Source organism: Mixophyes fleayi, chromosome 2 (genome assembly GCF_038048845.1).
Source record: "Mixophyes fleayi isolate aMixFle1 chromosome 2, aMixFle1.hap1, whole genome shotgun sequence".
Taxonomy (NCBI): Eukaryota; Metazoa; Chordata; class Amphibia; order Anura; family Limnodynastidae; genus Mixophyes; species Mixophyes fleayi.
The window spans coordinates 72,089,631-72,107,352 of NC_134403.1; the positions used below are offsets into that span (position 1 = coordinate 72,089,631).

Here is a 17,722-nt window from a genome sequence, read left to right on the forward strand (position 1 = left end):
ATAACTGTATAAAGTAAAGGTGACGTCTTACCAGTGACCTATAAAGTGGAAGTATAACCTCTTTCTCTCTCCTCTTAGGCATCCAGGTATTCTACTGTTTTTTCTCACTGCTTGACTACATGGCCTCCTTACCTTCATATCATCTGAAACTAGAACTCCCTTTTCTCTGTTCCTGACATTACAGCACCATTCATTCTGTATGCTGCATTCAGATGTTCATGTCCTACATCAATTATTTTACATTTCTATGTATTAAATTTAAGATTCCACACTTCATTGCTCTACTTTCTTTAAATCACTGTACATTTGTTTTATTTTGAGGGGTGAGCTTTGTAATCAGTAAAATGTAGATGTAAGGAATGACAAAAATGCTGATTTTCTTGCTAGCCTGAATAAAAGGTCTTCAAGTACTTTAAGTAAGGTTTACAAAATATAAGTATAAGTAAATATACTAAATATATACTAGGAAAAGTGACAAAAAGGCTACAATGTTTCTCTTTCATTGCTTCCTCCAAATCTATGTTATTATTTCTTGTCTGTAAATGTGGATTCTCTTACCATTCTCATAAAAAATAATTAATATATTTTAAATATTTAATATTTGTTACCTGTATATTCTGTTTCAAATGTTCAATTTTCTTTGGACCTGAGTTGCACACATATAGCAGCTTAATATTTGCAATAGAATACTTGCACCCCCCCCAGTCGACTATTCTAGCACCTGCAACAAGGACAACAAAAATCTTTTAAGCTATAAATCAATATTTTCTCATGTACCCTATGTTTGCATCGTAAAGAATGCAATGGTTTACCAGGTAGCCATTGAATTTATATAAAGCACATATGTCTAGATTTTATTTATAAATATATGTCATACCTTAAAAATACATGGCACTACTATTATCATAGCTATTCATAAGCTGAATCTGAATCATACTTGCCAACTCTCCTGGAACGTCCGGCAGACTCCCGGATCCCGGGTGGGTCTCACGGACTCCCGGGCGAGTATGGCAGCCTCCCGCATCTGCCCACTTCCTAGTGAAGTGCGCAGAATTAAATCCAAAATGCTGTGATTCCCTGAGAGTCGCTACATTTCTTCCCGCCCCCCGCTGTAAAATGACGTAATTATGTCACAGAGTGGGGCCAATATGACACAATCTTCTGAGCCCCGCCCCCCGCGCGCCCACCTCCCCCCGGCAGCTCCCGGACGCCGACTGCCATACGTTGCCAGTATAATCTGTATAAAGTAAATTAATATAAAAAATGAGAAGCACTTGGCAGCAGGGTAGTTAGTATTGCTGCCTCACAGATCTGGGACATTGGGCACAATTACAGGTACTATGTGTGTGCAGCTTGCGTTAGTCTCCTCCGGGTGCTCCAGTTTTTCCCTGCAGTCCAACCAGGTGTGTGCGTAATAAGTTTGTGCTGTATAAAAGGAGAATGATTCTTCAAGGTTCCATAAAGTTTAATGCACTTAGCTTCATGATACAAACCCCACCCTGTTGTTCACTGATGCCATAGTTTTTACACAGTTTTCCATGACCTATGTGCACTGTAATGGAGTACGACTGTTAGAGTGAAGATCAGTGAATTTTTCTTTAATGCAAAATGTTATATACATGGCTGTCAGTGTTACATAAAATGTTTACTGATTTTCTGTTTCTTTGTTGAACAGATATTGATCCTGACTTAAATAAAGCAACACACTATGACAAATCAGGTAATAATGTATTTTTGAATATTGTATATTGAGACATTCTTCTTTACTTCTGTATGAAACTTGCATTGTGTAGCACATCTGTAATACCAGTCTTAGATTTGTGGCTCTAAGAGAGGCAGAAGGAGAAGAGTTGTGGCCAGCTCATGTTTAAGTATTCTGGATGCCCCAGGCTAATACACCTGTAGCATCTCCTGCCCCACCAATGTTTATGTTTGTATTCAGTAATTAACAAAATATTATACTGCACGTGCAAAACAACCAGTTAATACAGATAGGGAGCTATATGGTGACATTCAGCAAATCATATAAGGCATAGCTGGATCTCATTAATGAATATTCAGGTGCAATGAAATATGTTTGAATATGAATATTTAAGCGTATTCTCCGGCATTTAAATTTAGACACTGTGCCTTGCTCCCTTACCTATTCTTGCAGCTTCAACTACCCACTGTTCTCTCTTACCTGTTCTTGCAGTTTTGACTACCTACTGTTCTCTCTTACTGTTCTTACAGCTTTGACTACCTGCTGTTCTCTCTTGCTTGTATATGCAGCTTTGTCGTGTGGCTGGCTTCTAGGAAGTTTAGGTCCTGTTTTTAAAATATGCACCAATTGTATTATAATGCAAAATGTTAACAAACCCTGAATAACTAGGCTCTTTAGCTTGAACACAACACTCTATTATGACCAGATAAAAGTACCACATAGCAAAGGCATATCTAGGCAATAAAATATATGAAAAATTGTAATAAAAGAGTTATAATCAAATACAAACATCTACCTGCCCTATCTGACTAGTATTTAGCATTATAGTGAACACAGAGACCACTGAGAGCATCCTTGTAACTGCCACACAATACGGAGAACATCATTGTGACCGCCACACAATACAGAGAGCTATTTTGCAAATGCCCCCTTCATCCATTTTCATCACCCCCTTCAGCCATTTTCATCACCCCTTTTCTGAGCTGTAACCAGATATTTCAGTGCCCTCGGCAAGAGATAACTCTGGCGCCCCCCACTGATGGAAGAAGATGCTGCCTCTCAACAGTTATTAGACTGGACCCGTGCGATGTGGATAAAGCAACTAACAGCCCCAATGAGCTCAGGCAGGGGAAAAAATAACCAGAGAAAGTAAAAGTTGAAAAATCCATACCACTACTGTCCAGCAACCAACAAATAAATGTTTAATAATAATAATAATAATAATAATAATAATAATAATAATAATGTAACTAAAGTCCTACTTCCCTATACCTGACAGCTGCTATTTTGCTGAAAGCAACAACAGTCTTTTGCTATTACCAGAATATAGTTTATGCATCATACACACCCTTTTCAGGCTTTCCAGCTCTGTGCCGGACACACCCGCACTTGCTGCCCACCACAGAACAGTGATATTTTACAGGAGCTGGTGATTCTCTGGGACCTGCAACATCAAATTGCTCTATCACCAGAGGTATCAGCCCTGTACTAACCAGTTTGGGAACAGGTTTTTATATAACAGGGTAACCCACTATTGTGCAAAGCATACATTACTTCAATCTATCCTCAAGCCTTTAGCCTCACCCTCATGAACAATATCCAACAATTTATAGAACTTTAATCATTGTTTACCTACGCATATAATGTTGATTACATAATATAATGCACTTGTAAAATAGAACATTTTTCAACTTAGCACAGAACTTACAATTATGTTTTAATTGGAACAATAATAAACATGCATTGCATGCCCCTCAGACCTCTTCACAGGCCCCTCAGACCTCTTCACAGGCCCCTCAGACCTCTTCACAGGCCCCTCACACCTCTTCACAGGCCCCTCACACCTCTTCACAGGCCCCTCAGACCTCTTCACAGGCCCCTCACACCTCTTCACAGGCCCCTCAGACCTCTTCACATGCCCCTCAGACCTCTTCACATGCCCCTCAGACCTCTTCACATGCTCCTCAGATCTCTTCACAGGCCCCTCAGATCTCTTCACATGCTCCTCAGATCTCTTCACATGCCCCTCAGACCTCTTCACATGCTCCTCAGATCTCTTCACATGCCCCTCAGACCTCTTCACATGCTCCTCAGATCTCTTCACATGCTCCTCAGATCTCTTCACATGCTCCTCAGATCTCTTCACAGGCCCCTCAGACCTCTTCACAGGCCCCTCAGACCTCGTCACATGCCCCTCAGACATCTTTACATGCTCCTCAGACCTCTTCACAGGCCCCTCAGACCTCTTTACAGGCCCCTCAGACCTCTTCACATGCTCCTCAGACTTCTTCACATGCTCCTCAGCAGAGGCAGGCTGGCGAGTCTCAGCCCGGGGGGCGCACAGGCGGCCGCATCACATGATAGGCGATGCGGCCGCGTCATTCATGACGCGGCCGCATCACCTATCATGTGATGCGGCCGCCTGTGCGCTGACACGGCGATGCGGCCGCAGGTAAGTATTAAAAAAAACGTCCATTCACGGGGGGCGGCCCGAACAGGGGTCAGACGGAGCGGCCCGGGGGACCGATGCCCCCCTGCCCCCCGCCCCAGCCCGCCCCTGCTCCTCAGAACTCTTCACATGCTCCTCAGACCTCTTCACATGCTCTCAGAAATCCCCCCCATGCCCTTTATATCAGACTTCCCCAGACCTTCCAATCAATGTACTTGAACATTAACCAGTTGTCAGCTCCATGGCTCCTCCTGGGCCATCTTAGTGTCTTCTCTGCCTCTGTTTCTTCTTCTTCTTCTTCACCTTGGTCATTTTGGAGAGTTACAAGTCACCGCACTGCATACACGTGTACCACACATACATCCCCTCCCTATGCCACTTCACCCTCCCCTCGTTTCTCTGCCTTCTGCTCTCTGCTTCCCTGATGTGAAGCAGCAGCTCCCAGTCACTGAGAGACTGGGAACAAGCTCACAGTGATACGACCAACTATCAGTGACTGGCCATCGCATCACTGGAGAACAGCAAAACAAACACATAAAAAAGGTTAATTGGTTAATTACAGGGGGTGTGGCAGAAAGTCAGGTCACGTCGGGCACCTTACACTTGTACCCACTGTACCCCCCTGATGACGGCCCTGCTTCTTAGATTTAAGGAAACCTTAAAAGCATTAAAGAACTGTTGTGTTCTCCTTGAATTCAATATGATAATCTAGAGCATCTGGGCTATAGACTCAAATCTCCATTAAGTGTTTATTTTCTTTCCTTCATACACAGATACCTCCTGCCAGGGAAGATGTGGACAGAAGTATAAAAAGAATGATCACTGTCATTGCAACAAAAAGTGTGGCAAATTCAACAACTGCTGCAGTGACTATGATAACGTGTGCAGTGGAGGAGCCAGTGCCAGTACTAGTACAAGCAGTGCTAGCGACAGTCACCACAAACGTATATTATAAGAGCATGCAGGGGCTAAGGGATGGGTCATGTCCATGATAGGGAGTCAGACAGTGCTTCTGACTGGTGATTCAAAGTGGGAAAGAATAATGCTTTATCCTATTACAGTAGTTTTCTGTTTAACCAGCTGGTCCTCTCCAACTGTATGTTGGTTCAGTCACCACTGCTGTGGAAGATTATAGGTACAGCCACGAGAACACTGGATTTATATTAATGTAGTAACAGCAGGTGACAGTAGTTATTAGTACAGTGACAGGCAACATCTCCTTCTTTCAGGGCCACACCTGTGGCCCTCCAACCTTCCAGGGGCCACACATAGGAAGAAGAGAGAGCACCCTGCACTCACTCCTCCTTTGTTATGCACTGTGACCTCCCTACTTTGCGGAAGCAGAGAATAAGATGAGCCTTCAACTGTTGCCCCCCCCAGCAGCCGACTGGGGGGCAACAGGTGAAGACTCACTCAGCAATGGCATATGTGCACTTACAGGCTTAAAAGCAGAAACTCATGCAATGATTGTTGGATATATCACAGGACCTTGATAATCACTAGGGCATACAATGAACTATTAGGTTATCACCAATAATAGATTCATAGGAGTGACTTGTATCTTATCATCGTCAGCTATTTATATCGCACCACTAATTCCTCAGTGCTGTACAGAGAACTCACTCACATCAGTCCCTGCCCCATTGGAGCTTACAGTCTAAATTCCCTAACATAGCAACTAATTAACCTACTAGTATGTTTTTGGTGTGTGGGAGGAAACCCACGCAAACACAAGCAGAACATACAAACTCCACACAGGAATCAAACATATGATCCCAGTTTTGTAAGGCAGAAGTGCTAACCACTAAGCCACCGTGCTGCCCCATGCAGCTTAGGGTGAATGTAACACAGTCCTATATTTATTCTCTCACAGAGAAAAGGAGAAAAGTTCAGTATCCTTCAGATAAAGCTCTCCAAACAAATATTAGACACCAGATAAGTAGGACTCCCTGTTTGTTGTAAGATGGAGGATATATTAGCTGGATATATAAGCTGTATCTATCAGAACCAAATTTCGGGAACAATCCACAGCATGGATGACAAATATATAGTAATCAACTTTGTATTTATCCATCCAAAGTGTCAGCTGTCCTTGTCAATAGGAGAAAACCAGCACGTCCTTAGAAATGTCTTAAGCCCAGTCCCAATGTCGTGCAGCAAACCCTGGGTTTGCAGGTATCCAATGCAATCAAGAACATGTAAAGCCTCCTATCCTTACACCTAACCTTTATACAATCCACTAAATTTGAGTCAAATCCAAGGAATTTTATTTTCTGAAATTTATTTATTGTGGGACACTCTATCAAAAACATTGCTAAAATCTAAATTAGCCATACCAACTGGTCCACTGTACATTTAGTTACCAAGTCCAAAAATACAACCGCTTTGCTTGATATGATCTCCCAGTAGAAAAGTCATGCTGTCTCGGATCGTGTAGTTTGTTGATTCTAAAGAGTTGATATTGTTAGAGTGAATATCACTGAATCACCCTTATGTATAATATTTCATAGCAGGCTGTCATAGTTACAATAAATATTTACTGATTTTCTGTGTATTTGTTTTTTTAAACAGATATTGATTCTGACTTAAATGAGGTGGCTCACCATGACAAAGCAGGTAATAATCTGATTTTAAATATAGTATATACAGTACATAATTTCTTCTTTACTTTTACATGAAAATTGCTCATCCTTAATATCAGTTCCAGATTTTGGAAATGCAACAAAGGCTTTGTTTTTGATCTTCAGAATTAGAGGCATCGGGGGCGAATGCACGGCACTGCTTAATATGGCATATTAACTAGGGCGCTCTGTGAGAATTTATGCAAACTCTCAGAAATCAGCCCCTAGAGATATGGCGGGAGGCGGTTCTCACTCTGGCAGTACCGCGGTCAAAGCCGCCAGGGGCCGGTGTTGGCTAGGTAGAGCAGTGTAAGTGGTTCGGAGCAGTCAGTCAGGACTATACAGCATTGCGTCCTGATTCTTACATCTGTAATGTTACTAGACATAACATTGCTAACATATGTTTACCACACATTTGCATATTATTAAACAGGAATTACAAATACATTTTCTTTACATTTAGGTGGTTAAATTAAATAACTAAACAAACAAAATCCTCCATTATAGTCCCCTTACCATTCTTCCTTATCCCCGGCCTTTCCAGCTACACTTTCACAGTCTGCATTACCTGTTATCTGAATATACCCTCAAATTAGATATTAGCATTTTAGTCACTTTAGTCACTATTTATTTAATAGTTCAAGGTAGTCAAAGTTAGTGTATATAGCCAAAGCACCATATTGCCATGAATTTTAGCAAAACTTTTAATTTACTTAAATCACTCCTAATAGTTTTTGCACTTTTTTATGCACCATTTTATTTGCACTTCTCTGAGTTTTTATCTTTTTTATTAACATTCTTTTGGCAGTTATACACTGTAAGCTTCTGTACCCCCCTACCCTGCCTCATTCCCATTCTCTCATTCCCAACCCCTCCCCCAGCCGAGAGGTTGGTTCTCCTGCACATGTGCAACCGAGCAATAACCAAAAGAGGACTCTTCTTTTATCAGAACTGAGCGGTAGCCACGGGAAAGGGGGGAGGGTGGTCCACGGTAGTTCTACCATTGCTTCCATAACTATATAAAGTAAAGGTGACGTCTTACCAGTGATCTATAAAATGGAAGTATAACCTCCTTCTCTCTCCTCTTATGCATCCAGGTATTCTACTGTTTTTTCTCACTGCTTGACTACATGGCCTCCTTACCTTCATATCATCTGAAACTAGAACTCCCTTTCCTCTGTTGTTCTTCACATTACATCACCATTCATTCTGTATGCTGCATTCAGATGTTTATGTTCTACATCAATTATTTTACTTTTCTATGTATTAAATGTAAAATTCCACACTTCATTGCTCTACTTTCTTTAAATCGCTGTACATTTGGTTTATTTTGAGGGGTGAGCTTTGTAATCAGCAAAATGTAGATGTAAGGAATGACAAAAATGCTGATTTTCTTGCTAGCCTGAATACAAGGTCTTCAAGTACTTTAGGTAAGGTTTAGTAAATATAAGTAAATATACTAGGAATATTCTCCCGAGCTGCTCCCCTGCACTGGAACGACTTCCCTCGCTCCATCCGTCTCTCACCCAGTCTGTGCTCCTTCAAACGGGCACTTAAAACTCACCTGTTCCTCAAAGCCTACCAACCATCCACTTAACCCTTACCTTGTTGCTCATTCGCTAACCTCCTTCTCTCCTTCCCCCCTCTCTCCACCAACCCAGCCTTTCTCTCCCTTACTTTAATGGCTCCCTCTTGTACCTGTCTGTCCACCCTCCCTTAGGATGTGAGCTCGTATGAGCAGGGCCCCTCTCCCCTCCTGTTTCCATACCTGGTCTTCTGCTCCATCTTCGCCCATATATCTGCCCGGAGTTCTGAAGTATTGGTACTTTGTGTTTAGTGCTCTGTACTATGTCACCCTGTATGGTCTTCTGTTTGTATTATGTACGGCGCTGCGGAAACCTTGTGGCACCTAACAAATAAATGATAATAATAATAATATAATAGGAAGAGTGCAACAAAGTGAAAAGTAAGCTATAATGTTTCTCTTTCATTGCTTCCTCCAAAGTTATTATTTCTTGTCTGTATTCTCATAAAAAAACAATTAATATATTTTACCAATTTAATATTTGTTACCTGTACATTCTGTTTCAAATATTCAATTATATTCAATTTTCTTTGGACCTGAGCTGCACACATATAGCAGCTTAATAGTTGTTATAGAATACTTGCACCCCCCAGTGGGCTATTCTAGCACCTGCAACAAAGACAATGAAAATATTTTAAGATGTAAATCAATATTTTCTCATATACCCTGTTTGCATCCTAAAGAATGCAATGGTTTACCAGGTAGCCAGTGAATTTATATCAAGTAAGCACATATGTCTAGATTTTATTTATAAATATATGTCACACCTTAAAAATACATGGCACTGCTATTATCACTGCTATTCATAAGCTGAATCTGTATCATACTTGCAAACTCTCCCGGAATGCCCGGATTCCGGATGGGTCTCCCGGACTCCCGGGAAAGCATGGCAGCCTCCCGCATCTGCCCACTTCCTAGTGGAAGTGGGCGGAATTAAATCCAAAGTGCCGCGACTCAGACTCCCTGAGAGTCGCGGCATTTGTCCCCGCCCCCCCCCCCCCGCTGTAAAATGCCACAATTTTCTAAGCCCCGCCTCCTGTGCGCTCACCTCCCCCCGGCAGCTCCCGGACGCGACTGCCAACTCTCCCAGAATGTCCGGGAGACTCCCAGATTCTGGATGGGTCTCCCGGGCTCCCGGGAGTGTATTGGAGACTCCCGAATCTGCCCACTTCCTAGACATTGGGCTCAATTACAGGTACTATGTGTGTGCAGCTTGCGTTAGTCACCTCTGGGTGCTCCAGTTTTTCCCTGCAGTCTAACCAGGATTGGGTGTAATAAGTTTGTGCTGTATAAACAGAGTATGAACCTTCAAGGTTCCATAAAGTTTAATGCACTTAGCGTCATGATACAAACCCCACCCTGCTGTTCAATGATGCCATAGTTTTTACACAGTTTTCCATGACCTATGTGCACTGTAATAAAGTACGACTGTTAGAGTGAACATCAGTGAATTTTTCTTTAATGCAAAATGTTATATACATGGCTGTCATTGTTACATAACATATTTACTGATTTTCTCTTTCTTTGTTGAACAGATATTGATCCTAACTTAAATAAAGCAACACACTATGACAAATCAGGTAATAATGTATCCTTGAATATTGTATATTGAGACATTCTTCTTTACTTCTGTATGAAACTTGCATTGTGTAGCACATCTGTAGTACCAGTCCTAGATTTGTGGCTCTAAGAGAAGCAGAACAAGAAAAGTTGTGGCCAGCGCCTGTTTAAGTGTTCTGGATGCCCCAGGCTAATACACCTGTCGCATCCGCTGCCCCAACAATGTTTATGTTTGTATTCAGTAACTAACAAAATATTATACTGCACATGCAAAACAACCAGTTAATACACATAGCTCTATGGTGACATTCAGCATATCATATAAGGCATATCTGGATCTCATTAATGAATATACAGGTGCATAGAAATATGTTAAAATATGAATATTTAGGTGTATTCTCCAGCATTCAAATTTGGACACTGTGTCATTCTCTCTTACCTGTTCTTGCAGTTTTGACTACCTACTGTTCTCTCTCACCTGTTCTTGCAGTTTTGACTACCTACTGTTCTCTCTCACCTGTTCTTGCAGTTTTGACTACCTACTGTTCTCTCTCACCTGTTCTTACAGTTTTGACTACCTACTGTTCTCTCTTACCTGTTCTTACAGCTTTCACTACCTACTGTTCTCTCTTACCTGTTCTTACAGCTTTGACTACCTACTGTTCTCTCTCACCTGTTCTTACAGCTTTGACTACCTACTGTTCTCTCTTACCTGTTCTTACAGTTTTGACTACCTACTGTTCTCTCTTACCTGTTCTTACAGCTTTGACTACCTACTGTTCTCTGTCACCTGTTCTTACAGCTTTGACTACCTACTGTTCTCTCTTACCTGTTCTTACAGCTTTGACTACCTACTGTTCTCTCTCACCTGTTCTTACAGCTTTGACTACCTACTGTTCTCTCTTACCTGTTCTTACAGCTTTGACTACCTACTGTTCTCTCTCACCTGTTCTTACAGCTTTGACTACCTACGATTCTCTCTTACCTGTTCTTACAGTTTTGACTACCTACTGTTCTCTCTTACCTGTTCTTACAGCTTTGACTACCTACTGTTCTCTGTCACCTGTTCTTACAGCTTTGACTACCTACTGTTCTCTCTTACCTGTTCTTACAGCTTTGACTACCTACTGTTCTCTCTTACCTGTTCTTACAGTTTTGACTACCTACTGTTCTCTCTCACCTGTTCTTACAGCTTTGACTACCTACTGTTCTCTCTCACCTGTTCTTACAGCTTTGACTACCTGCTGTTCTCTCTTACCTGTTCTTACAGCTTTGACTACCTACTGTTCTCTCTCACCTGTTCTTACAGCTTTGACTACCTGCTGTTCTCTCTTGCTTGTATATGCAGCTTTGTAGGTTGGCTGACTTCTAGGAAGTTTAGGTCCTGTTTTTAAAGGATGCACCAATTGTATTATAATGCAAAATGTTAACAAACCCTAAATAACTAGGCTCTTTACCTTGAACACAACACTCCATTATGGCCAGATAGAAGTACCACATAGGAAAGGCATATCTAGGCAATAAAACATGAAAAATTGTAGTCAAAGAGTTATAATCAAATACAAACATCTACCTGCCCCATCTGACTAGTATTTAGCATTATAGTGAACTGGTGATTCACTGGGACCTGCAACATCAAATTGCTCTATCACCAGAGGTACCAATAATGTGGTGCAGATGGAAGAGCCCAGTCTTTTTGAGAGTAGTACTTGTAATGTGTTGGAGGTGTAGGAGGTGGGAGGTTAACTCCATTTTTTTACACTTACACTTGTACCCACTGTACCCCCCTGATGACGGCCCTGCTTCTTAGTTTTAAGGAAACCATAAAAGCATTAAAGAACTGTTGTGTTCTCCTTTAATTCAATATGATAATCTAGAGCATCTGGGCTATAGACTTTTTCCAATCTCCATTAAGTTTTTATTTTCTTTCCTTCATACACAGATACCTCTTGCCAGGGGAGATGTGGACAGAAGTATAAAAAGAATGATCACTGTCATTGCAACAAAAAGTGTGGCAAATTCAACAACTGCTGCAGTGACTATGATAACGTGTGCAGTGGAGGAGCCAGTGCCAGTACTAGTACAAGCAGTGCTAGCGACAGTCACCACAAAAGTATATTATAAGAGCATGCAGGGGCTAAGGGATGGGTCATGTCCATGATAGGGAGTCAGACAGTGCTTCTGACTGGTGATTCAAAGTGGGAAAGAATAATGCTTTATCCTATTACAGTAGTTTTCTGTTTAACCAACTGGTCCTCTCCAACTGTATGTTGGTTCAGTCACCACTGCTGTGGAAGATTATAGGTACAGCCACAAGAACACTGGATTTATATTAATGTAGTAACAGCAGGTGACAGTAGTAATTAGCACAGTGAGAGGCAACATCTCCTTCTTCCAGGGCCGCACCTGAGACCCTCCAACCTTGCATGGGGCCACACATAGGAAGAAGAGAGAGCACCCTGCGCTCACTCCTCCTATGTTATGCAGTGTGACCTCCCTGCCTTGTGGAAAGCAGAGAACAAGACGAGCCTTGACCCGTTGCCCCCCAGCAGCCGGCTGGGGGCAACAGGTGAAGACTCACTCAGCAATGGCATATGTGTGCTTACAGGCTTGAAAGCAGAAACTTTAGCAAAAGTGAATGATCTCTTCAGGTCAAATACTTTGGAGCGATCTGCAATGTGGATCATCAGTGAACACAGGGGGATGTCACACTGATTAATGATAAAAGCCCCCTGAATCTTGCAAATACAGCCTTGCAGTTCATATCCTTTTTAAAATCTACATCCTATGGGTTTTATCATGAAAGCAGTAATCATAGTGGCATGTGCCCCCCCTGAAGGACAGCCCCAATGTATGTGGTTAGTTTAATAATGCAGCAACAAATTGTATTAGTTATAGATAGCAAGGAATGTAGCGTGTAAACATCTGAGAGCCTCTGTACCACTGCTGCTATTTCAATCTATGATTTATTGGGTAAACTATTTTCTACACCATATATTTTGGACAGATTATTTAATGTTACCTCATTGATGTTTCTGTAAAAGGCAAATGATATTAAATAATATGCAAACCAATGGGCGCTAAAAAACATTAAAATAAACAGTGTTTATCTGGGCTGTAGCTCCTCAAACACGGGATCTGCGCCCGGTATTATAGACTAAAAAGAAAGAAACAAAAAGAGCTCTGAACCCAGATATATTATAATTTGTAAATTTAATAACTTGTACAATATGCTGTAAAAACAATATAAACCTAAAACCATTGTGCTGTATAGACTCATGCAATGATTGTTGGATAAATCACAGGACCTTGATAATCACAAGGGCATACAATGAACCATTAGGTTATCACCAATAATAGATTCATAGGAGTGACTTGTATCTTATCATCATCAGCTATTTATATAGCACTACTACTTCCTCAGCACTGTACAGAGAACTCACTCACATCAGTCCCTGCCCCATTGGAGCTTACAGTCTAAATTCCCTAACATAGCAGCCCATTAACCTACTAGTATGTTTTTGGTGTGTGGGAGGAAACCCACGCAAACACAGGCAGAACATACAAACTCTACACAGATAAGGCCATGGTCAGGAATCAAACTCACGATCCCAGTGCTGTGAGGCAGAAGTTCTAACCACTAAGCCACCATGCTGCTCCATGCAGCTTAGGGTGAATGTAACACAGTCCTATATTGATTCTGCCACAGAGAAAAGGAGAAAAATTCAGTATCCTCCAGATAAAGCTCTCCAAACTAATATTAGACACCAGATAAATAGGACTCCCTGTTTTTTGTAAGATGGAGGATATATTAGCTGGATACATAAGCTGTGTCTATCAGAACTTTCCAAATTGCGGGAAAAATCCACAGCGTGGATGACAAATATATATTAATCAGCTTTGTACTTATCCTTCCAAAGTGTCAGCTGTCCTTGTCAATAGAAGAAAACCAGCACGTCCTTAGAAATGTCTTAAGCCCAGTCCCAGTATCGTGCAGCAATCCCCGGATTTGCAGGTATCCAATGCAACCATGAACATGTAAAGCCAAACACAGCGTCACCTGACATGGTTCTCAGCCTAAGTGGCTGTTTCATCAGAGGCACAAAGATTTGCTCATCAAGAGCACTGTTTATGCATCAAAACAGCGGTCAGGTCACTCCCGTCGTCCAATCAGCAATTTCCATGATTAGTAACAGACCTGCTACAGGTTGGATCCCTGGATAGTTCAGCTCCACTTCCCTCACTATCCGTCTCCAGCCAAGGACTGACTCCTATGGATCTATTATAGGTGATAACCTAATGGTTCATTGTATGTCCAAGTGATTATCAAGGTCCTGTGATTTATCCAGCAATCAGTGCATGAGTCTATACAGTGCATTGGTTTTTAATGGTTTTAGGTTTATATTGTTTTTATACCATATTGTACAAGTAATTACATTTACAAACTATAATATATCTGGGTTCAGCGCTCTCTTTGTTTCTTTCTTTTTTGTCAATAATATTAAAGTAAACATTTATTTAGTATGAAAAACTGTCTTGAACATTCATTTTTTATAAATGAAAGTATCTTAGTCAGACTTGACCATAGACAGGGAACCTATCTGTGCCTCCATCCTTCACTTCACACAACAGTGACAGACACCCATAATAATTGGTGGGGTTACCTCAAAGTGTCAAGATGGTAAGAGGGACTGAGGAGGAACCGAGTGCATCTCTTCCTTTCAGGCTCCAGACTTGACATCATACACGCTCCTTGTTTCCATACCCAGCCTATGCCGGGCTTTTAGGCCCCATATATCCAACTTGTTTCTTTATTTTACATGTATCTGCACTTCTACTGGTAGTGTCCACTCAGCATACGAAATATATGATCATTTATTATACTGGTAAAATATTTATTATACTGGTAAAATACATTTATTTAATCCATTGAGAAGCTCTGCGTTGCTGGAGGGAGGAGGCACAGAAAAAGGGAGACACAAACTTTAAATATTGGTTATTGTCTGCTGTGAAATAGATATACTTTTAGGGTTAGTAGTTCAGCCATGGTTCGCTATGTTGAAAATAATTCTGCAGCAACCTCCAGAACTGAGATGTCAATCAGTTATTTTCTCTTCCCAGTAAACGATATCAGCAATGAGGAGATAAAGACAATATCTGAGAAGTTATATCAGTGTGATGTAAACAAAGCAGCAGAATCAGATATTATCTTAAACAAGCAAGAAATGGTATCTAGAACCCGAAACAATGAAGATCTCTCTGATGAACCGTAAGTACTGAGACAGACAAGAAAGAACAAACACTTTCAGAATGGCAATGGATGTTACATGTGACAGCAGGCTTTGGGATTAGTCCTATCCTCTCCCAGTATAACCGCTGTGATCCTAAGGATGGAATATGAGTGTTAGAAATCCTATTTCCCACATTGAACATATAATAATAATCATCATATGGCAGAAATGTCATTGGGCAGCACGGTGGCTTAGTGCTTAGCACTTCTGCCTCACAGCACTGGGGTCATGAGTTTGATTCCTGACCATGGCCTTATCTGTGTGGAGTTTGTATGTTCTCCCTGTGTTTGCATGGTGTTCCGGTTTCCTCCCACAGTCCAGGTTAATTGGCTGCTATGAAATTGTCCTTGGTCTGTCTGTGTGTTTGTGTGCTAAGGGATTTAGTTTGTGAGCTCCAATGGGGCAGGGACTGATGTGAGTGAGTTCTCTGTACAGTGCTGCGGAATTAGTGGTGCTATATATATAAATAAATAGATGATGATGATTACTATGTGTCGAGACAATAGCAATTTGTATAAATATATCCAAAACATGCTATTTGTGTAAATAAGTCAAAATGTCTGTGTTGTTTGACCATTGGCAATAAATATATCAGTGTGCTGTTTTCCTTATTGATGTTGGATGCATTTTGCAAAACCTCATAGAATTTCCTCCTTTGCTGATGCAAACTTTTAATGTAATATAGAGTTTCTCACCTTGTAGTACCTATACCATCTCAGAAGAATTCATAGATTACTGCAGATTATCAATATATGTGAACCCAGGAGATTACTGTAATAATAAATATTATTTCTAAAATAAAAAAACAAAGGGTATATACTAAAAAGTACTGACACTGAGATGACTATGGATTACAGCATATTTTATTTGCAGCTACCTGTGGAGCATTGTTTATAAATGATCCCCACTGTCATATAATGGGATAGTAAGAGCAGGTGGAAGTCTGTTCAAATGTCTCTGGTTGGATGAGATCAGTTCATCAGAGCCTTGAATGACCCTCATGTGTGTTCTTTGATGTGTAGGGGCCTGATTCATTAAGGATCTTAACTTGAGAAACTTCTTATTTCAGTCTCCTGGACAAAACCATGTTACAATGCAAGGGGTGCAAATTAGTATTCTGTTTTGCACATAAGTTAAATACTGACTGTTTTTTCATGTAGCACACAAATACTTGATAGCTTATTTGTACGCTGAAATTTAAAGTTGATATTTGTGTGCTACATGAAAAAACAGTCAGTATTTAACTTATGTGCAAAACAGAAAACTAATTTGCACCCCTTGCATTGTAACATAGTTTTGTCCAGGAAACTGAAATAAGAAGTTTCTCAAATTAAGATCCTTAATGAATCAGGCCCTAGATTACTTGACTAGTTGATATTTTGGGGAGGTGTCCAAGAGTTTAGTAAGAGTAGAAGTGCTGGCGTTTGCCCTTTCCTGCTCTAGGCTAGACATAGCAATTTACCTGTAGCTGATGTTGACCTTACCAGTATTTCTCTTGAAATACTATACATAGGCCTTCTGTTTTTAACTCAATAACAATCTGCAAGATTAAAAAAGATATCTGCCAATGAATACACTGCTTAATAGCTACAAACTAATATATTTCTGTTTTGCTCTAAAATAAACATGTCACAGTAAAAGGTTTAGTCATTTGATGTAATCATCTTCAATAGAACCTTCTCTATTCCACAGACTGTACCAGCATGTGAATGAAAATATATTTAAACGGCCAACCTTTGCACGCTTCATCTCTTTGCTGGACAATTACGACAGAAAGACTGGAACAGATGAAACATACACCCCAGAGGAAATTAAGGAGCAGAACAATTTCTTGCAGGAAATCATGAAGACAAAAGTTATGAAGGAACTTTATTCATTTTTCCACCAAAAAGGTAAATCACAATCTTTATTTTATATTTCTGTTGCATTTGTGTACTTGCCAGTAAATATTTTATTTTCAAGATACGGTAAATACCAGATTTTTTTAAAATTGATGTCACAATATTGTATTCTCACAACTGAGTCTACTCAACCAATCGAAGTAGCAGAATAAAAAAATGTACTTCCAAATTCAACCCAACCAAGTTTTTATAGATAAATGCTTTGAGATTACCATATACCTCCAAATGGTCAGAGTGTAGACAGGACAGTCACAATTCTAAGGGACTGTCTCGCTGTCCCAATAGTAAGGACTTTGTCCCGACTGCCAGAACTGCTAGGGGGTGTTCCGCGCTTGGAAATGCAGGGGTGCTTTTAGGGGAGAAAGGGGGGTTAGGGGTTCATATAGAGCCCTGCTGGATGTTGTGTCACATTCTTATTGATTTCAATTTGTCTAAAACTTGTCTAAAACTTTTAAACTGGTCTAAAACTTGTCTAATACTATGAATTAATATATTGTCTATGTAAATTACTCATAAAATATTTTTTTCGTAGTTTATGTTGTGGATGTTCAGCATATATCTAATTGCATTATGTGTGGGGGTAAATGATATAGGTTGACAATGCTTTGCATGG

At 40.6% G+C, this 17,722-nt stretch overlaps 1 protein-coding gene across 2 annotated transcripts in view; it reads left to right on the forward strand.

The window, feature by feature from the left end:
- The window catches only part of ENDOU (endonuclease, poly(U) specific), a 44,203-nt gene that overhangs the window by 13,910 nt on the left and 12,571 nt on the right, over positions 1-17,722 (forward strand). Inside the window, exons 3-9 of one of the 2 annotated variants that reach the window (XM_075199248.1) lie at positions 1,676-1,720; positions 4,925-5,095; positions 6,723-6,767; positions 9,893-9,937; positions 11,860-12,030; positions 15,039-15,186; positions 16,901-17,100. In XM_075199248.1, coding sequence (XP_075055349.1) covers positions 1,676-1,720; positions 4,925-5,095; positions 6,723-6,767; positions 9,893-9,937; positions 11,860-12,030; positions 15,039-15,186; positions 16,901-17,100 — 825 coding nt within the window. The remainder of the gene's footprint in view (positions 1-1,675; positions 1,721-4,924; positions 5,096-6,722; positions 6,768-9,892; positions 9,938-11,859; positions 12,031-15,038; positions 15,187-16,900; positions 17,101-17,722) is intronic. The other variant, XM_075199249.1, reaches the window with a different exon arrangement.